Below are 26894 nucleotides of genomic sequence, written 5' to 3'. Positions count from 1 at the left end.
TTCTTTTCCCTTTTCATATTTTTTCCTTATTACAGTAAAACAAATGTACTGAATAACTGATCCTGTAAATAACAAGCCTCAATAGTTAAAACCCAAGAGCAGACAAACATTTCTCCTTTTGGATTTATGTCAAGGGCCCTGACTGTACTTTGAAAAAAATGCAAGGTTGTAGAGTGTAGAAGGGAGTATAATCTGGGGGTCAGAGAACAGAAATACTATTTCTAAAAAAAAATTTTTTAATCTGATAATTTCATTAAAACAACAACAACAAAAAACCCACCTGAAATCTACTCTCACGAAAGGGTACACGAACCTTCAGTAAATCCTAGGTTTCCATAGAACATAAGTTCAGTTCAGTCGCTCAGTCATGTCCGACTCTTTGTGACCCCATGAATCCCAGCATGCCAGGCCTCCCTGTCCATCACCAACTCCCGGAGTTCACTCAGACTCACGTCCATCGAGTCAGTGATGCCATTCAGCCATCTCATCCTCTGTCATCCCCTTCTCCTCCTGCCCCCAATCCCTCCCAGCATCAGAGTCTTTTCCAATGAGTCAACTCTTCGCATGAGGTGGCCAAAGTATTGGAGTTTCAGCTTTAGCATCATTCTTTCCAAAGAAATCCCAGGGCTGATCTCCTTCAGAATGGACTGGTTGGATCTCCTTGCAGTCCAAGGGACTCTCAAGAGTCTTCTCCAACACCATAGTTCAAAAGCATCAATTCTTTGTCACTCAGCCTTCTTCACAGTCCAACTCTCACATCCATACATGACCACAGGAAAAACCATAGCCTTGACTAGACGGACCTTTGTTGGCAAAGTAATGTCTCTGCTTTTGAGTATGCTATCTAGGTTGGTCATAACTTTCCTTCCAAGGAGTAAGCATCTTTTAATTTCATGGATGCAATCACCATCTGCAGTGATTTTGGAGCCCAGAAAAATAAAGTCTGACACTGTTTCCACTGTTTCCCCATCTACTTCCCATAAAGTGATGGGACCAGATGCCATGATCTTCGTTTTCTGAATGTTGAGCTTTAAGCCAACTTTTTCACTCTCCACTTTCACTTTCATCAAGAGGCTTTTGAGTTCCTCTTCACTTTCTGCCATAAGGGTGGTGTCATCTGCATATCTGAGGTGATTGATATTTCTCCTGGCAGTCTTGATTCCAGCTTGTGCTTCTTCCAGCTCAGCATTTCTCATGATGTACTCTGCATATAAGTTAAATAAGCAGGGTGACAACATACAGCCTTGACGTACTCCTTTTCCTATTTGGAACCAGTCTGTTGTTCCATGTCCAGTTCTAACTGTTGCTTCCTCACCTGCATACAGATTTCTCAAGAGGCAGGTCAGGTGGTCTGGTATTCACATCTCTTGAAGAATTTTCCACAGTTTATTGTGATCCACACAGTCAAAGGCTTTGGCATAGTCAATAAAGCAGAAATAGATGTTTTTCTGAAACTCTCTTGCTTTTTCCATGATCCAGAGGATGTTGGCAATTTGATCTCTGGTTCCTCTGCCTTTTCTAAAACCAGCTTGAACATCAGGAAGTTCACGGTTCACATATTGCTGAAGCCTGGCTTGGAGAATTTTGAGCATTACTTTACTAGCATGTGAGATGAGTGCAATTGTGCAGTAGTTTGAGTATTCTTTGGCATTGCCTTTCTTTGGGATTGGAATGAAAACTGACTGAATGTGGTCCACTGGAGAAGGGAATGGCAAACCACTTCAGTATTCTTGCCTTGAGAACCCCATGAACAGTATGAAAAGGCAAAATGATAGGATACTGACAGAGGAACTCTCCAGGTCAGTAGGTGCCCAATATGCTACTGGAGATCAGTGGAGAAATAACTCCAGAAAGAATGAAGGGATGGAGCCAAAGCAAAAACAATACCCAGCTGTGGATGTGACTGGTGATAGAAGCAAGATCTGATGCTGTAAAGAGCAATATTGCATAGGAACCTGGAATGTCAGGTCCATGAATCAAGGCAAATTGGAAGTGGTCAAACAAGAGATGGCAAGAGTGAATGTCGACATTCCAGAAATCAGTGAACTGAAATGGACTGGAATGGGTGAATTTAACTCAGATGACCATTGTATCTACTACTGCGGACAGGAATCCCTCAGAAGAAATGGAGTAGCCATCATGGTCAACAAAAGAGTCCATAATGCAGTACTTGGATGCAATCTCAAAAATGACAGAATGATCTCTGTTCGTTTCCAAGGCAAACCATTCAATATCACAGTAATCCAAGTCTATGCTCCAACCAGTAATGATGAAGAAGCTGAAGTTGAACAGTTCTATGAAGACCTACAAGACCTTTTAGAACTAACACCCAAAAAAGATGTCCTTTTCATTATAGGGGACTGGAATGCAAAAGTAGGAAGTCAAGAAACACCTGGAGTAACAGGCAAATTTGGCCTTGGAGTACGGAATGAAGCAGGGCAAAGACTAATAGAGTTTTGCCAAGAAAATGCACTGGTCATAACAAACACCCTCTTCCAACAACACAAGAGAAGACTCTATACATGGACATCACCAGACGGTCAACACCGAAATCAGATTGATTATATTCTTTGCAGTCAAAGATGGAGAAGCTCTATACAGTCAGCAAAAACAAGACCAGGAGCTGACTGTGGCTCAGATCATGAACTCCTTATTGCCAAATTCAGACTGAAATGGAAGAAAGTAGGGAAAACCACTAGACCATTCAGGTATGACCTAAATCAAATCCCTTATGATTATACAGTGGGAGTGAGAAATAGATTTAAGGGCCTAGATCTGATAGATAGAGTGCCTGATGAACTATGGAATGAGGTTCATGACATTGTACAGGAGACAGGGATCAAGACCATCCCCATGGAAAAGAAATGCAAAAAAGCAAAATGGCTGTCTGAGGAGGCCTTACAAGTAGCTGTGAAAAGAAGAGAAGCGAAAAGCAAAGGAGGAAAGGAAAGATATAAGCATCTGAATGCAGAGTTCCATAGAACAGCAAGGAGAGATAAGAAAGCCTTCCTCAGTGATCAGTGCAAAGAATTAGAGGAAAACAACAGAATGGGAAAGACTAGAGATCTCTTCAAGAAAATTAGAGATACCAAGGGAACATTTCATGCAAAGATGGGCTTGATAAAGGACAGAAATGGTATGGACCTAACAGAAGCAGAAGGTATTAAGAAGTGGCAAGACTACACAGAAGAACTATACAAGAAAGATCTTCACAACCCAGATAATCATGATGGTGTGATCACTGACCTAGAGCCAGACATCCTGGAATGTGAAGTCAAGTGGGCCTTAGAAAGCATTACTATGAACAAAGCTAGTGGAGGGGATGGAATTCCAGGTGAGCTATTTCCATAGAACATAGTGTAGAAAAACCCTGGTGCTGCCCTTTGAGCCCCTCACATGTGTATTCAGTCTGACCTTCCAAGTCTTCTTCGTCCAGAACTGCTTTGTGAGGAAAGAATACAAAATACACAGTACGAAAGTCTGCGGGCACATATCCTGTTCCCACTCTGAGCCCTGCCTCATTGTACATCTTCCTCTACATGAAAGGAAAGCCGGGAAAGAGAGTGAACTTGGGGTAGAAGGGGAGGCGGTTTAGGGTCAGGGTTAGTCCTGGGTGGTGGTGATGTAGTCACTAAGTCGTATGGGACTCTTGTGACCCCATGGACTGTAGCCTGCTGGGCTCCTCTGTCCATGGGATTCTCCAGGCAAGAATACTGGAGTGGGTGGCCATTTCCTTCTCCAAGGGGTAGTCCTAGCTATACCCTATTTCTACAATTATCGAGGTCATGGGTGTGGTTTGGAGTGTCTGCTGGTGGTCAGATGAGATCTCAGTACATTTCTCGTAAATAAAAGGAAGGAACCGCCCCCTAATCAAATAGTTCTCTTCTTGTCTGTATTTAATTTCTATTTTTAATGCACAGGCATGCTGTGAATCTAAATCTCATCTATCTCAGCTCTTCAGAGAGCCCAAGATATCAATTTATAGAACTCTGCATTTATAAGCCCATTTATAAGCCTGCAAGGAGGCTTGCATCTTAAGCCCACTCTGGCACCTGCCCATGGGGCCTCTGGGACCAGCAACATGACCTGGTAAGAACAGCTTTGAAAAAGTCCTCTGCAGATTTTCTCTTGGCTTCTAGGGCTGACCTTGGCTATCAAGACATGGATCCAAAAAGTTCAAAGATCCCAGTTTCCTTTGAGCCATCTTGCTGTCACACAGAGGTCCCTCCTAGGGCTTTGCCAAGGTCCTGTCCCTGTGTGGAGCCTGGTGCTGGGCACAGACTCAGAGCTGATGGATGGGGAGGAAGAAAGCAGTTCTTCCAGCTGGGTTTGAAAGAAGAAAGAAGTCACATGTAACTGTGCAAACACTTAATTCATAAACCATCCAGCATCTCCAAAGCAGAAATGGTGGTTTTCCTTCCCAGTGTGTACTGCCCACGATTGGAAGTTCTTTATGACTTTTTAATCCTCAAAGCCTACACGAGGCTTTTTTTTTTTTTTAATAACCTGGAGTCCTTTATATCTATGGGAGTAGAGGAGTGGCCCACGGGGTGGCTCTGGGCTCTAAAAATCTTCCTCTGGCCCTGGTACATCATTTCCCAGGTGAGTGAGCCTCAGGCTTCCCAGATGCCAGGACTGCAAACCCCTGCGTAGAGATAGTGGCTTGGAAATAAACACAACAATATCATCTGAATTGCACTTTCAATGTTTGTAAGGGGCAGAGGGATCACCGATTCGTACTTAGGCTCCAGAGTATTCTTGTTGTTCAGTCGCTAAGTCATATCTGACTCTTTGTGACCCTATGAACTGCAGCACGCCAGGCTTCCCTGTCATTTATCATCTCCCAGAGTTTGCTCAAGCTCATGTCCATTGAGTCCATGATGTCATCCAACCATCTCATCCTGTGTTGTCCGCTTCTCCTCCTGCTTTCCATCTTTCCTAGCTTCAGGGTCTTTTCCAATGAGTCGGCTCTCCGCATCAGGTAGCCAGAGTATTGGCACTTCAGCTTTAGCATCAGTCCTTCCAATGAATATTCAAGATTGATTTCCTTTAGGATTGACTGGCTTGATATCCTTGGTGTTCAAGGGACTCTCAAGAGTCTTCTTCAGCACCACAGTTCAAAAGCATCAATTCTTCGGTGCTCAGCCTTTTTTTTGATCCGACTCTCATCATCTGAATTGCATTTCCAATGTTTGCAACGGGCAGAGGGATCACTGTTTTGTACTTAGGTTCCAGAGGACAGAAACTGTTAATTTGTGTGTTGCTGCACCATGATTTGTTATAGGAATTACACGTGCTACCACTGCTTTCCTGTTCCCTGATATTTCCCTAAATTTCAGTTTCTTGTAGTTTATACTCATCAATGGGTTTCCCAGGTGGCGCTAGTGATAAAGATCCCTCCTGCCAATGCAGGACACATAAGAGACGCAGTTTTGATCCCTGCATTGGGAAGATCCCCTGGAAGAGGGCATGGTAACCCACTCCAGTATTCTTGCCTGGAGAATACCATGGACAGAGGAGCCTGGTGGGCTACAGTCCATAGGATCATAAAGAGTCAGACATGACTGAAGCAACTTGGAGCACATGTACACACTCACCAACTTTATCATCATCAGTTACATAACATTGACCATAGGCTCCATTCTAAACCTATTACAGACAATCGTTTGTTCATTCACTCATTGGTTTAGTCTTCACAAAAACCTTATAATTACCCTTCAGATGAGGAAACAGAGTCAGAGAGGCACAGCAAGGGTATTTGGCTTGCCCAAGGCCACACACTGGAATTCAAACCCAGGCAGCCTAATTTTAGAACTGTAGGGAAAACCACTAGACCATTCAGGTATGACCTAAATCAAATCCCTTATGATTATACAGTGGGAGTGAGAAATAGATTTAAGGGCCTAGATCTGATAGATAGAGTGCCTGATGAACTATGGAATGAGGTTCGTGACATTGTACAGGAGACAGGGATCAAGACCATCCCCATGGAAAAGAAATGCAAAAAAGCAAAATGGCTGTCTGAGGAGGCCTTACAAGTAGCTGTGAAAAGAAGAGAAGTGAAAAGCAAAGGAGGAAAGGAAAGATATAAGCATCTGAATGCAGAGTTCCAAAGAACAGCAAGAAGAGATAAGAAAGCCTTCCTCAGCGACCAATGCAAAGAAATAGAGGAAAACAACAGAATGGGAAAGACTAGAGATCTCTTCAAGAAAATCAGAGATACCAAAGGAATATTTCATGCAAAGATGGGCTCGATAAAGGACAGAAATGGTATGGACCTAACAGAAGCAGAAGGTATTAAGAAGAGATGGCAAGAATACACAGAAGAACTGTACAAAAAAGATCTTCACAACCCAGATAATCACGATGGTGTGATCACTGACCTAGAGCCAGACATCCTGGAATGTGAAGTCAAGTGGGCCTTAGAAAGCATAACTATGAACACAGCTAGTGGAGGTGATGGAATTCCAGTTGAGCTATTTCAACTCCTGAAAGATGATGCTGTGAAAGTGCTGCACTCAATATGCCAGCAAATTTGGAAAACTCAGCAGTGGCCATAGGACTGGAAAAGGTCAGTTTTCATTCCAATCCCAAAGAAAGCTCAAACTACCACACAATTGCACTCATCTCACACACTAGTAAAGTAATGCTCAAAATTCTCCAAGCCAGGCTTCAGCAATATGTGAACTGTGAACTTCCTGATGTTCAAGCTGGTTTTAGAAAAGGCAGAGGAACCAGAGATCAAATTGCCAACATCCTCTGGATCATGGAAAAAGCAAGAGAGATACAGAAAAACATCTATTTCTGCTTTATTGACTATGCCAAAGCCTTTGACTGTGTGGATCACAATAAACTGTGGAAAATTCTTCAAGAGATAGGAATACCAGACCACCTGACCTGCCTCTTGAGAAACCTGTATGCAGGTCAGGAAGCAACAGTTAGAACTGGACATGGAACAACAGACTGGTTCCAAATAGAGAAAGGAGTATGTCAAAGCTGTATATTGTCACCCTGCTTATTTAACTTATATGCAGAGTACATCATGAGAAACGCTGGGCTGGAAGAGGCATAAGCTGGAATCAAGATTACTGGGAGAAATATCAATCACCTCAGATATGCAGATGACACCACCCTTATGGCAGAAAGTGAAGAGGAGCTAAAGAGCCACTTGATGAAAGTGAAAAAGGAGAGTGAAAAGCTTGGCTTAAAGCTCAACATTCAGAAAACTAAAATCATGCATCTGGTCCCATCACTTTATGGGAAGTAGATGGGGAAACAGTGGAAACAGTGTCAGACTTTATATTTTGGGGCTTCAAAATCACTGCAGATGGTGATTGCAGCCATGAAATTAAAAGACGCTTACTCCTTGGAAGAAAAGTTATGACCAACCTAGATAGCATATTCAAAAGCAGAGACATTACTTTGCCAACAAAGGTCCATTTAGTCAAGGCTATGGTTTTTCCTGTGGTCATGTATGGATGTGAGAGTTGGCCTGTGAAAAGCTGAGCACTGAAGAATTGATGCTTTTGAACTGTGGTGTTGGAGAAGACTCTTGAGAGTCCCTTGGACTGCACGGAGATCCAACCAGTCCATTCTAAAGGAGATCAGTACTGGGTGTTCATTGGAAGGACTGACGCTAAAGCTGAAACTCCAATACTTTGGCCACCTCATGCGAAGAGTTGACTCATTGGAAAAGACTCTGATGCTGGGAGGGATTGGGGGCAGGAGGAGAAGGGGACGACAGAGGATGAGATGGCTGGATGGCATCACTGACTCGATGGACGTGAGTCTGAGTGAACTCCGGGAGTTGGTGATGGACAGGGAGGCCTGGTGTGCTGTGGTTCATGGGGTCGCAGAGTCAGACACAACTGAGTGACTGAACTGAATTGACACACACATATGGCCTCTCAAATGCATATAAACACTGAAATCAAAGTGTCCTTAAAATAGCTTTCTGGGATTTCTCAAATCTACTCAAACAGGACTGTGTTTTTGCATATTACTTTTATGCATATACTTAAAATATGTAGTCCAAGCTTAAGAATTTTTTTCATTTGGTTTCATTTTTATTGTTACCTTAAAACAACAGGGCTTCCCTGGTGGGTTAGAGGTTAAAGCGTCTGCCTCCAATGCGGGAGACCTGGGTTCCATCCCTCGGTCGGGAAGATCCCCTGGAGAAGGAAATGGTAAACCACTCCAGTATTCTTGCCTTGAGAATCCCATGGGCCTAGAAGCCTTGTAGGCTACAGTCCACGGGGTTGCAGAGAGTCGGACATGACTGAGCGACTTCACCTTCACCTTAAAACAATAATTTTATATTTCAAATCCACTCCTATCTACTGTTCCTTAACTTCCCTACTTTTGACTCTGTCTCCAAAATACCCCAAGCTGAAAGTATTTTCAGCGATAGAAGAGACCAGGAGACAAATAAAAAGGGGCGGTGACAACATTAGAAATCTGTTGGTTTGGTAAATTTCCATGATTTACGGTTGAAAGAATTTTTTTTCTTATAGTTGAGATAAGATTATTTAATATTCTGGAAAGATTGGGATTCTACAATTGCCTTTGGTAATCTCTTCCATATCTTGCACATTGATAGTTAGGAATGCCATTCTAATATGTATTTTCATTCCTTCCTAGGCAGCACGTTAGCATTAGAAAAGAAAATGGATTTATAATGACACTTCCATTAGCTATGATGAGTTGCCTTTTGAGTTGTTCTTGCAGTACAAGTAGCCCTCATCCACTTCTGGCTGCAGGTTGTATTCAAATAAAACAGAAACAATCTGAAGTTCTCAGTTAAGGTAGACTTGAACTCCGCTGTGTCTCCTGGAAATCGGAAACCACAAGAAGCTAAACTTTTTTTCTTATTATTTCAAGGTTGGTTGCGATTTTCAAATTACATGCCCTAAAATTTTTCACTGTAATGCAGGCATGTAGCTCCTGGTTCTTGTAGGGGCTTAGGCTTCAGAGATCCTCGTTAAATCACTCTTGTGAAGCCAGAATGGAAGCGCTGTTCTGCTCTCAGCTTTTTCTAACTCAGTGAGCCGATATGATGAGACCTGGAGGCATATTTGGGCTTCCCAGGCGGCACTGGTGGTAAAGAACCTGCATGCTAATGCAGGAAACATAAGAAATGTGGGTTTGATCCCTGGGTTGGGAAGATCCCCTGGAGGAGGGCATGGCAACCCACTCCACTATTCTTGCTTGGAGAATCCCATGGACAGAGAAACCTAGTGAGCCACAGTCCATAGGGTCGCAAAGAGCTGGACACGACTGAAGTGACTTAGCATGCACATGGAGGCGCATTTGCACACAAGACTTGGCACAGCACAGTTTCTTACACATTTAGTTTGGTTGCTGCTGTCCAGAGACACACACACACTGCACTTGGTGGACTGGTATCTGGTACAAAGACTTCGAGTAAATGGCAGAGGGTAGCAGGCACAGGGGGAGGCAGCCCCTCACCTCTTCTCTCTAGGCTGCCGGGGGACACTTCATGAGGCTGTTGGAGTTGGCGCCATGTCACCAAGTTTAGGGAGGGGTCCTTTCTGAAAGCTTTGCTGAGGGCTCCCATGTCACCAAGCAGGGACAGAAATGTACCTCTAACTGAAACTAATCACATATTCATCTCAGACAAGAAAACATCTGCTGCAGAAAGAAATGAGTAAGAGCCTTGAGGGATCCTTGAAAGAAGAGGTCCGTGGGGAAGAACGAGCAGGCTGAAGCAGGCTGTCCCCTCTCTCTCTCCCTCTCTCTCTCTCTCTCTCTCTCTCTAGCACGTCTCCCCAGGCAGCTCTGGCAGCAGAACCAGATGTCACCTAATGCAGAGTGTTTTATTCGTCCTGGTCTATACCCCTGCCTTATATAGCAAAAGCTCCTTGGCAACACCCTGCAGAGGTTCTTCTCATTTTTAATTGAATCCAACGAGGTTTTTTTTCTAGAGATACCAGCTTAAACTAATTCCCAACAGGGCTAATCAGGGGTTCATAGACAATAAAGATGGAGAAGACCTTACCAATGGGTTTCTGTCATTCTGCTCAGAGGGTTCTCCAGTCTGGGGCAGTGATCACAGTTCTTGGTATCGTGGGCTATTAACAGGAGCCTTGAAATAAATCCGCTCAGTGAGATAAGAGCAACTGATTTCACTGCCTAGGTATCTCTCCTCTGGTGACCAGGCACACACACACCTTCCATTTTCATCAGTTGTTTATCAAAATCAGATTAGTAAGAGAATCATCCGATGGAGTTGTTTATGCCTGTCTCAGTCTTGAATTACAAATGATTTTCTTGTGCTGTTTGAGCAAAACACCGTGACCTATAGATGAACCAGGATTTGTATTTCCTGCACCTTGTCCTGAACTTATAATTCCCCAAAGACCACAGTTGTTAAGTCTCACTGGAATTGGGATCATTGATCCGAGTAAGATAGGTGAGACTCAATCCTTGGGGGCTGTGGCTAGGTGGGTAATAGATTCCATCTTTGTGATAAGTCATAAGTCACGAATGGGTTATTTTGAGTTCTCCCAAGTGGAAGACAATGGAGCATTTAGTAGGTTGTGTGGTTACGTAAGACATCTCTTTCCAAACAAAGAGGAGGCAAGACATCCAGCCAAAGGATTGAGCCCAGGAGGCTGTGTGGTCTGGTGGTTCCAGGGAGAGACGTGGGGCCAGAGCTTCCTGGGTTCAGCTACCAGCCGAGACTCTGACTCAGGGGGAGTGGAGCCAAGTCTCTTGGCTTGAGGCAGAAAGACTGTAAAACCCAAGAGAGAAAACCACAGGTCTGTGCTCAAGGACTCTGGGGGGAAAGCACATTTTGGAAGTAAAAATTTAGAAAGAAGATCATCCTGTTAAGTTACAATTTGGGCCTTTTTCAATAAGACATGAGCATTTTTTTCCTGCTTATTGCCTGACACGTTCTCCCCTGGGCATCAGGCTGAAGCCAAGCCAGGCTCCGAGGGTGTTCTGTGTGGGATGAATAGAGGAGCCTGGGGTCTGAGCGAAAGCAGTCAACCTTGGTGAGTTGTCACAGGCAATGCTCAGGGAGCCTGGCACTAGGGGTAGTGAGGTTCCACATGGATTCTTCCCTTTGCCTCCCCATTCTGTCTTCCACAATAAAAAGCCCTCTGAGATGGTGGGAGGAGAGAGTCCTTCCCACAGACTCTGCATGCTTCCCTTCCATGAGTCTGAGCTGGCGTTTGCTCAGCTGTAACCAGCGGCCACAGCCTCCACAAACCTACGCGGGTTCCCAAGCCATAGCCGGAGTCAGGGCCCAGGGCAAATGTTCTCCACATCCCGCAAGCTCTGAAGCTCTGCTTCCTCTGCCCAGACAGAGTAGGTGGCTGCCCACAGGGTTGGGTTGGAAGGACAACCGGGCAGGTCTCCCCTCTTTGGCATCATGCCTCCTTTCCATGGACCTGAGACATTTTCTGATCTTTAGAAATAGTCTATGAAAATGAAAACCATACTTTCAAGCATCTCTGTGTTTAAAGGAAATCAAACCTGAATATCAACCCTTAATATTCATTGGACGGACTGTTGCTGAAGCTGAAGCTCCAATACTCTGGCCACCTGATGTCAAGAGTCGACTCATTGGGAAAGACCCTGATGCTGGGAAAGATGTAGGGCAGGAAGAGAAGGGGGCGACAGAGGATGAGATGGTTGGATGGCATCACTGACTCAACGGTCATGAGTTTGAGCAAACTCTGGGAGATGATAAAGGATAGGGAAACCTGGTGAGCTGCAGTCCATGAGGTCACTGAACAACAACTGTATTCAAGGCCTTTACCCAACCCTGCACCCCGCACCAGAGTGAACAACACCTTAGTTGAGTCTCATGGGCATGGGCCAGGACATGAAGGAGGGGCAGGTTTTGCTGTGGGATGGGGTGGGGGTGGGGAGCGGTCTCTTCTCTGGAAGAGTAGAGAGCCCAGGAGAGAGATATACATCTCAGAAGTAGAAGTGGTCGTCCTGGACATTTGACCTAGAGTCGTCAGGTCAACTTCAAAATCTTCAAAATCTGGCAGTGTGAGGGTTTGTACCAGGACGGCTGCTCTTACTCTAAGTCAAGCCAGGCCAAGTAGAACCCAGTTTCTCTCTCACAGCCCCCTCATCCAGGGCCCAGATACACTCAAGATGTCTCTCCTCTCTACGTCTGTCCAAGGACATGCTCCCAGCTGCTGGATACATAGCCAAGCTCAATGTCCACAGTGTAAACTTCTCTATAGTAAAATGCATAAGTGCGCTCTCTCTTTTCAGTTGTATAACCATCCTTTGGTCACTTTTGTTGCAACCTAAGAAAAAAATTTAATAAAAAATTGGAAATCCACTCTTGCCTGTAAAATTATCTGAGGGAACATTGCTTACTTTGTAAGAGTATGTGAATTCTATCCTGAGGGAAAGAGAAGTAAAAATAACCCACTGAGGCTGGTGTGAACTTTAATCCCATAATGTTCAGACTCCGGGTCCTCTACTTCCGACAGTTCGCTCTGCGGGCACACCACTTCCACACCCTCCCTAGGTGCTAACAGTCTATTCAACACGGGCCTTGGAAGACGTGGGCTTCCCGGGTGATGCTAATGGTTAAGAACCCGTCTGCCAATGCAAGAGCCATAAGACATGTGGGTTCAATCCCTGGGTCAGGAAGATCCTTTGGAGGAGAGCATAGCAACCCACTCCAGTATTCTTGCCTGGAGAATCCCATGGACTGAGGAGTCTGGCAGGCTATGGTCCATAGGGTCACAAAGAGTTAGACATTACTGAAACAACTTAGCAGCAGCAGCAGCTAGGAAGATATTGGGAGACGAATCATAAGATTACAGTCATCTTCTCCAGTCACAAGAACCATTGCTTCTTTGGCCCTTGAGAGTAATCCTCTTGCTCTCTACAAACACACCCGGTTGGGAAGACAATACACTAAGTTTCTGGGGAGAAGGGTCTGAGTAGAAAGTCAGAGTAGTCAGAGCACCCCCTGCAGAGAGAGGTGTCTTCAATGTGTCCTTGTTCAGAGACCACAAAGTGCCCCTGGCCTCTCACTGTTCAGCCTCTCTTTGGACACTGTCCAAGCCTCCTCTGTAATTCCTGGCAGCAGCATTTCAGGGACCCCTATCTCCCCCTCCAGCAGGACTCACATGGAAGAGGAAGGACCAGCACATGTCCCACAAGTCATCCCATCTTCCTCCCTTGTCCCAGTCAGAGGGTCTTGTTAAACACAAGGCTTCATTCTCAGTTGAAATCAATTCAATTGAATTGAAATAATTTAATAATTTGAATTATTGTCCTAATATCTGCTTTTCCCCCAAAATAAAGCTGAGCGTATATCCCTCATCTCTTTGATTAAAGGATCTTTCTGATGACCTTTCCAAACAGAAAAAGGCTTCCTCTAAGAACCCAGGCTTTGGGAATAATCAATAAACATGCTCAGCTGTGTGCTTAGTTGCTGTCATGTCTGACTCTTTGCAACCCCAGGGACTATAGCCCACCAGGGTCCTTTGTCCATGGAGCTCTCCAGGCAAGAATACTGGAGAGGGTAGCCATGCCCTCCACCAGGGGATCTTCCGAACCTAGGTCTCCCTCATTGCAGGCAGATTCTATACTGTCTGAGCCACCAGGGAAGCCCAATACTTCTGGAGTGGGCAGCCTATCCCTTCTCCAGGGGATCTTCCCTATCCAGGAATTAAACTGGGGTTTCCTGCATTGCAGGCAGATTCTTTACCAGCTGAGCTACCAGGGAAACCTGAATAAACATATATGTGTGTGTGTGTATATATATATATGTATATTTGTTGGAAAGAAATAGAAGAATGAAATATTGTCTCCAAGCTGGCATCCCCACACATTAGTTTTATTTTCATTCACTTACAATCTGAATTTTCAATGTGCAGTAGCTGACATTAGTCCTGTACTTCATAAACACTAACTTATAAAAGATGAATTTGTCAAGTAAAAAAACAATTTATAATAATTTGTCCTGAAGTACAAAGATAGACTGTATCAAGGGAAAAAGTAGATTTTTGGCTGTAGGGTTTTAATAATTAAATTCACCACAAGTATAAAGATTTATACATATGTTTTCCTATCCAGCCTGGAGATTCGCTGATATTTTCTGACTGTACATAAAAATAAAACCTTTTGTGATCCTTGAATGAGAACCAGTGATCCACAGAATCAAGCATATTAAAGGTGTTCAATGGTTGGTTTTTAAATAAATGAGGGATTGTTCGTTACAACCTAATAAGCAGTAGAGTGATAATGTATAATACCAATGGTTGATAAAGTTACACTTTAAGAGTTGGAGTTAAACATGCTTCTGTTACATAAAATTCCAAGGGCTATAAAAATCAGGAGAAATGTCTCAGTTTCTACTTCTGCCAGAGAGAAGTCTTGAGAGAAGATGACACATCCAGGTGTGTATACCAACAAATAGGGATCCCACCAGCAAATGATTCCATGCACATCATCAGTAAGAACTGGTACTATCTTATTTTAAAAGCAGAATTTCTGTTTGATGCCCATTTGATATTGTTCCTGGCTTATTAAAAGGAAGTGTTAAAAAGAACCCACCTGCCAATGCAGGAGATGTAAGAGATTCAGGCTCAATCCCTGAGTTAGGAAGATACAGTAGGGGAGGAAATGGCAACCCACTCCAGTATTCACACTTGGAAAATTCCGTGAACAAAGAAGCCTGGCAGGCTACAGTCGTGCATGCTAAGTTGCTTCAGTCGTGTCTGACTCTTTGACACCCCATGGACTGCAGCCCATCAGGCTTTTCTGTCCATGGGATTCTCCAGGCAAGAACACTGGAGTGTGTTGCCATTTCCTCCTCCAGGGAATCTTCACAACCCAGGGATCAAACCCATGTCTTTACCACTAGTGCCACCTGGGATGATGCAATCAATCGATGGGGTTGCAAAGAGTTGGATATGACTGCAATGACTTAGCAAGCATGCATGCAAGGAAGGAGGAAACCCAATATTCATCAAGCCTCTTCTATGAGCCACTTTGCAAAGTGCTATTTCATCTAACTTTCCCATGACTCTGTGAGGCAGTTATGTTTTTCTCCACTTTACAGATGAAGAAACAAAACTAAATGGTTTGTCCAAAGTCACACAGCCAGAAAGAGACAGTCAGATTCCTAACCCTCAGACTAGCAGTCTTAGGACTAAGGATAGTAAGTCCAGCTCAGAGCATAATTGTTACCCTTTTCCTTTGGCATTCTACAAGCTGAACTAGCATTTTACAATTTAATCAACTATTTAAATTGCCTCCAAGTTGGTAAGAAGGAGCCCTTGTTTTCAGGTTTGAAATGGAATAGGCTGTCTGTTTTTATGTATAATTCAGTGTTGAATATGATTGAGCATATAATACTCGACATGTATCCCATTCTTTTAGGCCAAATTTGGGGCTTCCTAGATGACTCAGTGGTAAAGAATCTGCCTGGCAATGCAAAGAATCTGCCTGCCAATACAGAAGCAGCAGGAGATGTGGGTTCGATCCCTGGGTCAGGAAGATTCTCTGGAGGAAGAAAAGGTAACCCATTGCAGTATTCTTGCTGGAATCCCATAGTTAGAGGAGCCTGGCAGGCTACAGTTCATGGGGTTGGAAAGAGTTGGACACAACCGAGCATGCATGTTACTTAACATTTATATGTATAAATGAAGATCAGCATTCCAAGTATCTTTTGCAAAATTTTTTTTCAATTCTCTTTACCTGGAGAGAATTTACAACCTTGACTTTGACAATGGATGTAGCATACCAAAAGAACACTGGAACAAAGGAGTCAAAATTCATATTGGTGCTTGTCTACTCTAAACCCAGATTTTTGATGTAAACACTAAGTTGAGAGATTTTATGTAGACTAGTTCATGTGCAACGTACCATCACTTTAAAACACATTCAAACACGGCATTTTCAGAGATTATGAAAATTTTATTAACAAAGGAAATCTACATTATACACACCCTCTCAAAAACAACCACCTCAAACATGTAAGATACACTTTGTTTTCTACTCACTCTACCCTCAACGCCAGAAGAACAAAACCGCAGCACCAAAGTACAGACCAATATTTTCAAAGGGACTAATTCTTTGAGATAATAAAATACTAGACAATTAGAAGAACCCATCACAGGCTCATTTCACAGGCTGAGCCACCGAGGCTTTCTCCAAATGAATGTTTCCACTGTGAGTCAATATATGTGGCCATCCGCACTTTGTAACACTACCCTGAATACATGTACATGTAAACACACGATCGAGTTCTTTGGAGTACAGTGAGAACTGAGTCAGCAGGATTTATAGAAATGTACGGCTACCCAGCAACAGTTCAGCGACAGGAGCTAGAAAACGTAAAGGTATGCGTCCTGATAGGATGTGACTGGTTTTTCAAGGCAACTTTTAAGTTCATTTCTGACTATCGTTAACTGATCCATCTCTGTCCCTTGGAAACTCCCTTGGTATCCTCTATCCCACCCTTTACTAAACAGACTTATAAACATAGTCCAGAAATACTGCATGCCAGAGAGGAAGTACAAGAAGATGAACTGTATCCTGATGCCCTGGATCCAAATAGAAAACACACATATAACGTGTCTCGCTGTCAGAACACACTGATGCCTGCAGCTGAAAGGTCCCTCAAAAGAGATCTAATGGAGGTTTAACTCAAGGAGGGAAAACACTTAAGCCTGTTACTTGACTACAGTTTCCAGGGCCTGGTGTAGCTATATTTTTAGGAATGGCTCCAAGGAGCTGCCTACACAAATTTGGATGGAGCGAGGGAGGCACAGATGGTGGTCACGTGAAAGCACAGACCGATCTCGGGTGGGCTTGGTTACAAAGTCTGCACATTTAGGCTGCTGTATTCCTCCTATTTCAAGTGCTGCCAAGTCCTGGCTGTTCCCCCTCTTTTCAAAGTCTTGATTCATTTAATTCCCCTGAAGGAGGTGGGAGAGGAGGAGGATTGCGCAAATCTTACTGTTCCATGGTTTAGAAGAGACAGTCACCATCTTGGCTCCTTGTCAGATTTTAAATGTAACATTTTGCTAAGTGTAAAGCTCTGTATCTGTTCCTTTTCTGTTGCCATTACTGTAACTTCAATATTTGCAAAACACAACCTCAAAATACTTCAAGTTCAGCCCAAAGCAGTTTGTTATTCATGCAACACAATTCTCACATGTATCAATACACAGTGAGTATGCAGCACAGAAATCTCCCCTTTCTTTCCTTTTAAATTTTTTTCATTTTATTTTTAATTCTTGAACGTAATTAAATTTTTTCTTTTTTTAGGGGTTTCAGAATGATTCAGTCACACAATTGCAAAATCCTCATTATATATACAACATATATGTGGTGCGTGCTCAGTCACTCAGTCGTGTCCGATGCTTTGTGACCCCATGGACTGTGGCTCGCCAGGCTCCTCTATCCACGGAATTCTCCAGGCAAGAATACTGGAGTGGGTTACCATTTCCTTCTCCAAAGAATCTTCCCAACCCCAGGATTGAACCTACGTCTCCTGTGTCTCCTGAATTGGCAAGCAGATTCTTTACCACTGAGCCACCTGGGAAGCCCTACATCATATATACGTATATATATGTCTCCTGATTATTATCAAGTTCATCATTATGTCAGTTCTTACTGGTTGCATTATTTTAAAAAAAGGAAGCACATAACCTAGAGTTATTCTACCATTTGAAATACCCTGTGAGTTGCTTGTAAAGCATGGAGCACCTTAGTGTTGTGTAGGATTTAATTTTCTGATAGAAAAATTTGTAGTGTTTGCCATTAAAAAAAAAGTTTTTTAAGGTATTCAGAGTGTGCTTCTAAGGGTGCTTTATTCATAGTAATTAGCATTAAAGCACTGGTTTCTTACTCTTTAAAAAAGAGCCCACAGAGTATCAATCATTTTCTTTTGTAGGAAACTATTAAAATAAAAAGTGGACTCAGTTATTGGAATTTTTTAAAAACAGGGCACAAAGTATTTTTCAGGCTGTCACCAAGAGGCTTGGTGTTGTGTTGATGTAATTTTTGTGCATGATCAAACCTCTGCTCTCGAGTCATCCACTAAGCCCCCAAATGTGCATTTTTGGCCTGAGCTAGTATGTAGGAAGGTCATTTTTAAAGCAAGTCAATACATTAAAAGGTTTTAACATCTGTTAATCAAGTGTTTTATCTGGAGGGCATAAACTGTATTTATAATCCTCCAACTAACTTAATATTTCCTGGGTTTTTTTTTTATATTTATAGTATGTAATAATTGACACTTGTGTCACAATCAATGGAATTATTCAAATGCCTTATAAGGCAAACACAGAAATTATTTTTTAAGGGTAGGACTTAATTATTAGTAAAATATATCTATAGGCAATGTGGAGAAGAAAGCACATTTAAGCTCAATTATTATCTTGAGTTCCTGCTTTCAACACAGCAGCCTAATAAAGAAAGTTCTTGGTAACATTTATGCTACATGAATTTGCATCTGAGCTCCTTCCTTAAAACATTGATATTGTTCCAAATTCAATGATAACAATAATTAGGGAGGAAAGTCTCCCAACATAGTGTACTTGTACTCTTAAGTCAGTCACTTCAAAACAAAACAAAACCGAAAACTACCCTCCAAGTCAATGGCCCGGTGTTCAAACAAGGACCTCAAAATATTAGTTTAAGGCTCTAGTCGACTGTGCATACAAATCAACAATAGGATTACATATCAAATAGAGTTTCATGAATGGAACACATCAGCATTACCCAATCTTCCTCAAAAGTACTTAGCTGCCAAGAGAGAAACTTTATAAAACATCACAAATGTGCTATTTGTATAAACATTTCCCATTACAAATGCTCTTGTTTTTATTTAAATGAGTATTTTTAACCTGAGCTATTAATAAAAAAAATTTTTTTTTCTCCCTTGTAAAGCTTAGCTTTCAGAAGGAAGAATCATTGAGCCTCCTCTCTTGTGAGTAATTTCTCCTAATACCGATGGTGCTACGTAAGTACAGCCAGAGCTCATTAAATAGACTTCTGAGCATCGTTATAATTAACAATTAGCTAGAAATTAGTTTTAATGATTTGTTTTAGATGACAGAATAGAAGCATAATGTAATTATTTTTAAGCCTTCTCCATCAGGGAAGCCCCATTAAGAATATAGCTACCACCAACTTTCAATTATTGAGAAGCAGACAATCATCCAAAGCATTCACGAAGTGATCTGCTTACGGACCCAAACCATGGCAGTAGAGGAGAAAGGCCACCCCAGCCCAGGCGTTTGTAATTATTTAGCCTTTTTACAAAGTCTCTTCCCTTTCTACTCTGCTCTTTTAGGCTGTTTTTATGCCTTGGAGACATCTCTACCAAGGAAAATAGAACAGAGAGAGTCACCCTGGCTGTTCAGTTCTCCCCTAGGTCCTGCCTCCTGCCTTCCTCTGAAGTGTAGTGACAATCATGGCAGGAAGGATGAGGGGCTGGAGGAAGATTCTAGAAAATTTAGCAAGTGGGCCTGAAACTGTCCTAATCAAGCTGGACTAACAGGAAAGAAGATTATATAAGTAATAGATACAAGAGTATTAAGAATAGACTCCAGACTCTAAAGGTAGATCTATACCTTTCTCTCTCTGTTCTGTGGGTTTGTTTTTTTTTAAACATCTCAAAGTCAATTTAGATCTTAAGAATTTATTTAAAAAAATACTATGGAAACTTGAAAAAATGCTCTTTCATTTCCTGAAAAATAGAAAAATATTCCTTTAGAATGGTGAATACTGATGATTGTCAAAAGTTTTTCTTCCTTCTCTTTCTCTTCTTTAAAAAAAAACAAAAACCTCTCAGTCAGGCTGCTGTTTTCTCTTCCACCTTTGAGCAAGCATGTTAGACCTTCTGCTGCTGACCTTCGGAAGGTGTCCCGGAGCTCATCCTGACACCCACATAAAAGACCTGGTACCTGTGTTTCCACATCACAAAGCAGGCCAACAAGCACACCAAGCCACAGACCAAGTTCAGAATCATCTGGATGAGTAGGAACAGTTTGAAAGTGCCAGTGATGCTGGTACAGTCGGTCACATCCCGGTACACAAAGGTCCTGCTGAGGGGCTCGGAGGAGGGCAGTTTGCACTGGCAGGAGTCGAGCGCGGTTCCGCAGGTAAACTGTGCGAGCTGGGCATAGTGGTGAGCGGCGAACGCCACGGCCAACACACAGACTGTCAGGCCAAGGGCACTCAGTACAAAGTACAAGAGCTGCAAGAAAGCAGAGGAAAGGCTTTCCAGTTACAGAGAATGCTGGATGACTACCGCCAAAGCTAATACAGAACACTTCTTCTCTGCTAGGAAGCTCCCCCTCTCTCCTCAGAAACATGGTGCCCAAGATGTGACAATGGCTCCTTATGGACTGCTAGTGAGCCTTCCTGAAACTCTGATGGTCTTTTCATTTGTCGTACAGATGGAGGGTGTTTTCATGAATCGAGCCAACAATTTGAGCTTAATCTGGGGATGTTTGTGTGTGGGTGTAGCAGGCAGCTTACATGAATCCCAAACACAAGAGCCATCCCTGAAGGACAGACTGTGCTTATTTTGACCTTAATGATTGCTGATATAAAGACTGCAACAACACTACAAGTGGAAAACATGTTTCTGCAAGGTAAACACTGTGTTGGCCCAAACTGGCAATGATTGGTCAACTAGCAACATGTGTTAATAAAAAAACAAGAAACTATGTTCAGTGGCTTGTGTATGTGCAAAGTTACTTCAGTCGTGTCTGACTCTTTGCGACCCCATGGACTGTAGCATGCCAGACGCTTCTGTCCATGGGATCCTCCAGGCAAGAATACTGGAGTGGGTTGCCATTTCCTTCTCCAGGAGATCTGCCTGACCCAGGGATCGAACCCGGGTCTCTTACATCTCCTGCACTGGCAAGCGGGTTCTTTACCACTAGCATCACCTGGGAAGCATGCTCAATGGAGTGGTTGCCAAACTATGTCCAGGAATGCCAATATCCCCAGTCAGAAGTTGCTGGGAGAAAAAAACATATAGCTCCAGAAAGTAGGTTACTTAATGTTAGCTTCATCATCTGTAAGTCTCATCTCAAGATGACCTATAACCATGTAGTTTCTGAGCACAAAAATAAGCTGTAAATTGCCCCTTGGTCACCAAGGTTCTAAGCACCATTAGCCTGCATGTTAGCCTTAGAATGGAAAAGTCTGGTGAAAGTTCTAACTCTGCTGTTAGAGAACCATGGAATCCCTGAACAACTCAGACATTTACCCTAAACCTGAAATATTTTGATCATGAAATTGTGAATGCTTGTTGATGTGACCGCTATATAAACCATTTTATAGAACAAGAAATCTTCTTGTGATTGGACTTCCCTACTGGAATCCTTCCTCTTGATGGTCCAGCCTCTGAGGATCTCGATAAGGAACAGAGTCCCCAGCTGTTGGCAGTGGTGTACTGAATAAGTTCTTAGTGTAAGAGTTGCACGCCTATAGTCAAAAGGTGCTCATAGAGCAGTTCTGGTGAATGTGAACTCCTCAAAGGAAAATCAGGCACATCCAGTCCAGGTTCAGGTTAAAGTTGATCTGAGGGAGGGGGAGGGAATCTCAAGAGGGAGGGGATTTATATATATATATATATATCTTTGAAAGTGTTAGTTGCTTGGTCAAGTCCGAATCTTTGGACTCTTTGTGACCCCATGGACTGTAGCCCGCCAGGCTCCTCTGTCCGTGGAATTCTCCAGGCAAGAGTATATATATATATATATATATATATTATATAATATGGTATTATATATTATATATATAGTATATATATAGTATGACTGATTTCCGTTGTATGGCAGAAACCAACACAACATTGTAAAGCAATTATCCTCCAATTAAAAAATTGCTCTGAAAAGATTATGCCCTCCCCCCACGTCCAAGTAAATGCAACTCAAAATAAAAACATACATGTAAAATTATAAAATACATGCACATAAGTCTTACAGATTAGTGATTTTCCACACAGGGACAATTTCAAGTCTTAAATATAGAATACTTCAAAATTTATTTTTTCCTTCTTGAGTGGGCAATGTGGTGTGGTGTGTGTGTGTGTGTGTGTGTGTGTGTGTGTGTGTGTTGGGGCTCTGTGCATGGATCTGGTTTGCTTGGAAACTTCACTATAGACACAAGAAGAGAATGCTGCTGCTGCTAAGTCCCTTCAGTCGTGCCCGACTCTGTGCGACCCCATAGATGGCAGCCCACCAGGCTCCCCCGTCCCTGGGATTCTCCAGGCAAGAACACTGGAGGCAGTTGCCATTTCCTTCTCCAAAGCATGAAAGTGAAAAGTGAAAGTGAAGTCGCTCAGTCGTGTCCGACTCTTAGCAACCCCATGGACTGCAGCCTACCAGGCTCCTCCGTCCATGGGAGTTTCCAGGCAAGAGTACTGGAGTGGGGTGCCATTGCCTTCTCCCAAGAAGGTAATAGACCCTGGTTAAAGCCACTTGGACTTCACGTGGCTGCAAGAGCAAAGAATGCAGGGGTTCTTCGGATCTGCTCAACAAAAACATCTTAAACACACACTCCCTTTTTCATTTTCAAATCATATGAAGGATTGTCACATATAACCCACGTTTCTTCACATGTGACGCAGTTTATGGAAACCTCTATCTCAGGGACATAACAAGGATAACCTATGCATAACATGTTTATTCTCTCTTGGAGGAGGGGAACCGCAAACACACAAAGTGGCACTATCTTAATAAAAATTAAGAGGAACTATTTGATTTGTAATATTGAATGCACAGCCTTGGTTCTGCCTGTCCCCCAAATTTTCAGTGGGCATATTTTCTACAAAAATAGGCTAAAAAGTATGGATTTATTTTGTGGGCTCATTGAGGCAGAGTATCTGAAACATTTTGGGTTGTTTTTGAAATATTCAGGCTTGACAACTGACTTCAAACCCTTGATGCCAAGGACCAGACTAAACTGTGCTGGCCACGTGGTTCATGCCTGCTGCTGGAAGCTGCGTCTCCAGTGCAGACGCAGGGGACTGGGAACAAATTGCTCTGGGAACACGGATACAGCAGAGACTCTACCAGCAGAGAAGTCTTAAAGTAAAGGGATAATTTCCCACCGGAGAGTCATCTGCTTCTTTAGAAAGGCCCCAACTAGAGTATTCTTTACACATTTTATTGTCATCAATGGATGGCGCTAAGGAAGTCTTGTCATACACCCCCCCACACACACACACTCACATATATATCCTTAGAGAATTTCTAGAGCACCCACTGATTCATTATCTTGAAACAATGACAATAATCCCTTAATCTTGATGTGTAAATTAGTCAAATTGTTGAAAAAAATTTTTTCTCATAACCATTATGAAAATCCATTTGCTGAAATGAGAGTTTTGTCTCTTTTTAAAAGAGAACTTTTTGGCCTAAAGATCAAAAGACTTGCCAAGACATTTACCAAGTGCACAGCAGGGCTGGATGAGGATTACAGGCATGTGCTGGGGAGCCAGACAGCCTGGGTTAGAATCCTGGTTCTCCCCCCTTAACTATGAACCTTGGGCAAATTAATCAATCCCATGTGTCCCTCTGTGTCTTCATCTAACACTGGCTTCACAGCATTATTCTCAGGATCCAAAGAGTTGATATATGTACAGGGCTTAGAACAGTGGCTGGTACGCAGTAGCACTATTTAAGTATGTGTGAAATAAACACATTAGTAGACGTGGAAAGAGCTGCCTGTTCTCAGGACTTTTAGGATATCAATCTTTGTCTTCTATGTCAGGTGAGAGTAACAAAACATACTTGGCTTGTATAAAAGATGTAAATATTTACACAAATACGGAGAGATTACTCAGTTTTAACCGAGTATCTTAAATATGCTAAAAGCCTCAAAAGCACCAATGAAAGCCATGCCCCTCCGCTCCTTTAAATACGAATACATTTTCATTGGTGCACTAGCTCACACATGGTGATTCTGCTTCTCCCACTGCAGAAAAGCATCGGGCCAAGTAAACAAGAGTGAGCCACAGCATCAAGTTTCTTCTCCATTTCAAGACATAAATATAGACTTGATCGGCCAAAGCCTACGGGCCACTTCTGCAGCGCTATAGCATTTTTCCTTCGCGGCTTTCAACTCAGCCGATAGCAACAAGCTTCTGGGTCAGAATCTGTAATTTAAAATCAAGTGGCTGGTTTTGCCTACAAGGCACAAATAAACTATCAATGTAAGTGTTTACGATGACCTTGGGAATGCCAGCAAATATATCTTGCTAGCAGCGCGGCTCCGGCCTCATCTGTCTTGCGGGTGACACGCCGGCGGCCGGCGCAGGACAGCGGGCAGAGGCGGGCGCCCCCTGCACTTATGTAACCGCGGCCCCGCTATCTCCGCCTCTAATTGGTACCCGGCCGCCGCTTCAGCATTCAGTTACTTCATGAGGAGGGCGGTTCGGCTTCAATTTAATTATCTTCCCGGTGGCAGGCAGGGTAAGACCCCTCTGCTCCTCGATGGGCAGGGGGAAGCGGCGGCAGCCCGGGGGCCTCCCGGAGGGCGGTGGGTACCGGGCCATTGCGCCTCCAATACAGGGAATGTGACTCCCGATTGTTTCCGCAAGCACATGAACCGGACACGGTTCTGAAAACCATCAAGGTGAGCCCCGAGAAAATAGAGCCACGAGAATAGGCAGGAGGCCCAATCCGCGGCCAGATGGCCCCCCAAGCTCAGGAGCAGAGTCCAAGGAGAAGAATGGAAGGATGCTTACAGGGCCTGCCAAAGGGTCGCCGGAAAGATTGTGCTAGCTTGAGATGAAAAGACAAGCTGCCGTGGCTATTTCTGTAAGGAAAAGGGGAGGGGTGTGTGTGTGTGTGTGTGTGGTGTGTGTGTGTGTGTGCGCGCGCGCACTCACTAGCACAGGCTGCAGTGAGGCACTGTCATCACCCTCGGAGGATGGCTTGTGCTGGCCATCTGGGCGTTCAACACAAGGAAATTCTCTCCAAAGTGTGGCCAGGATATCAAGCACTAAAATGGTTCTGCTAGTAAGAAACCCCACAGGAAGGTGCATTTCATCCCCTCTCCTTTAAACGATGAGAGAAGCACAAGGGTAGAGTGGCTGTAGACTTTGGAAAACCCTGAGATTGACTGAAGCTTATTTTCGACCTGAAGATAATACAGCGGGCACCTTAGAGAGCTGGAAACTAGCATCATGAAAGGTCACATTCAGGAGAAGAGAAAGTGTTTCTGTATTTGTCAATGTCTGTCACAGGTGGAAAAAAAAAGATAGCTAATGAGATCTTCCTAGTGGGGACTTCTCAACCTGGCTGACATTAGCAATGCCTTTTTTATTTTATTTATTTGTCCTTACTCCTTAAGTGAAGACGTTTGGGCTTTAGGGGCCTCTGTGAAGATGATACTGTCTCCTGGGATCATGGGGGAGAGGGAGAGGGAGATGAGGGCGTTTCATAGAAATTGATGAGCCCTTTTAACCTGATGAATGAAGTTCACATGGTTTAACATATCATTTCTTACTAGGCTTTCTGGCTTTGAAAAAAAAACCATTACTAAGCCTTGCAGTTTATTCAGACTTCTACTCAAAAAGTAAACAGGGATGATGTCTGCTTAGTCTGGCCTTCTTTAAGGAACACCCTCAGACAGAAAAAGTAAAATTTCCAAGTGAGGCACATCCACAAAAATTCTAACTCTATCAATTTTTAAAATAGCATCCATTCAATTTTTAAATTAGAAAAGTTACATCTAACTATTGGAGAACACCTCAAAATTGAATAGAAAAACCTACCAGAATGTATCTATAATCCCACCACTCAGAGAAACTATTTTTTTCTTCTCTGTACATAAGAGCTATTTTTTTATTTTTGTATGATCATACCATATATTTTGTGTAGCCAGTTTTTTTGTGAGTCAAAATAATTTGAATATTTCTTCACTAGTTACTCTTTTACAGTGACTTAAATATGTATACATAGATGTACGTATCAGCACATTGTTTTTTATGTCAATATACTGACATTTTATTTTCTTCATTTTTGTAATTTCCAAATGATATAGTTAATTTACTCTTATGCCCTATGCTTTCTTATTTTAGTGAAATAAAGAGTATCCAGTTTTTGTGTGTTTTCTTGTAGAAGAAAAGTAAACAATGTGAGTGGATACACATCCCCGCCCCCCCCCCCAAAAAAAAACACCACCAACATTACAGAAAGCTTTTTGTTCTCTGCTGCAGGAGTCGAAAGAGAATGTACGAATTGAATTTCTACTAACTCTGATGGCTGAGTGGGGTGTTTATCTCCCTAAACTTCTAAAGGGTGTGTCTGTGTTTCCCTTTAGAGCAGATTCTACTGTGCAGTGAAAATGCTGTGTACTTGAATTGGCTCCAACCAAACACACCATCTCTAACAGGAAAAAGACACACACAGGAAAGACACACACTTGCTACACCAAGCATATCTCAATCTCCCACCTTTGCCCTCACACTCTTGGCACAGATCATTTGGGTGTACCCAATATACTTTTCTCTGCCTCAGTGATCCCACCTACAAGGGGAAATGCACTTAGACTGCTTTGTTATTAAAGTATTCTAAAAAAAAAAAATTCAAAATAGGAAAGTGGGCACTGATCTAAGACACCTTTTTCTTAGCCAAGTGTTTTGTTGAACTGACAAATTTTCGATATTCCTTTTAAGGGCATTGGAGGACAGACTTCATATGCTCCGTGCAAATCCAGTTCGTGGAAATTAAGACTTACCAAAAAAAAAGTCTGCATTACCTCTGGGGGCTGGATGAATACCCTCCTAAAACATTTTTTGGCCTGCCTAAAAATCCAATTTCTAGAATAATCAGATATGCAACCCCTTAAAAAGTCCTCCTTGATTTTGTACTCATGTTTCTTTGTATGTGACGATAAAAGAGAAA

At 42.9% G+C, this 26894-nt stretch overlaps 1 protein-coding gene across 1 annotated transcript in view; it reads right to left on the bottom strand.

Moving 5' to 3' along the window:
- Positions 1-13822: 13822 nt before the first annotated feature.
- Positions 13823-26894, bottom strand: part of SSPN (sarcospan) — a 48220-nt gene continuing 35148 nt past the window's right edge. The window contains exon 3 of the mRNA XM_005902444.2: positions 13823-20221. Within this exon, the coding sequence (XP_005902506.2) occupies positions 19856-20221 (366 nt within the window). The 3' untranslated portion in view covers positions 13823-19855. The remainder of the gene's footprint in view (positions 20222-26894) is intronic.

The sequence above is a fragment of the Bos mutus genome, chromosome 5 (assembly GCF_027580195.1).
Source record: "Bos mutus isolate GX-2022 chromosome 5, NWIPB_WYAK_1.1, whole genome shotgun sequence".
NCBI classification, from domain to species: domain Eukaryota; kingdom Metazoa; phylum Chordata; class Mammalia; order Artiodactyla; family Bovidae; genus Bos; species Bos mutus.
The sequence above is the reverse complement of the archived record's forward strand: the minus strand, read 5'-3'. Positions and strand labels throughout refer to the sequence as shown.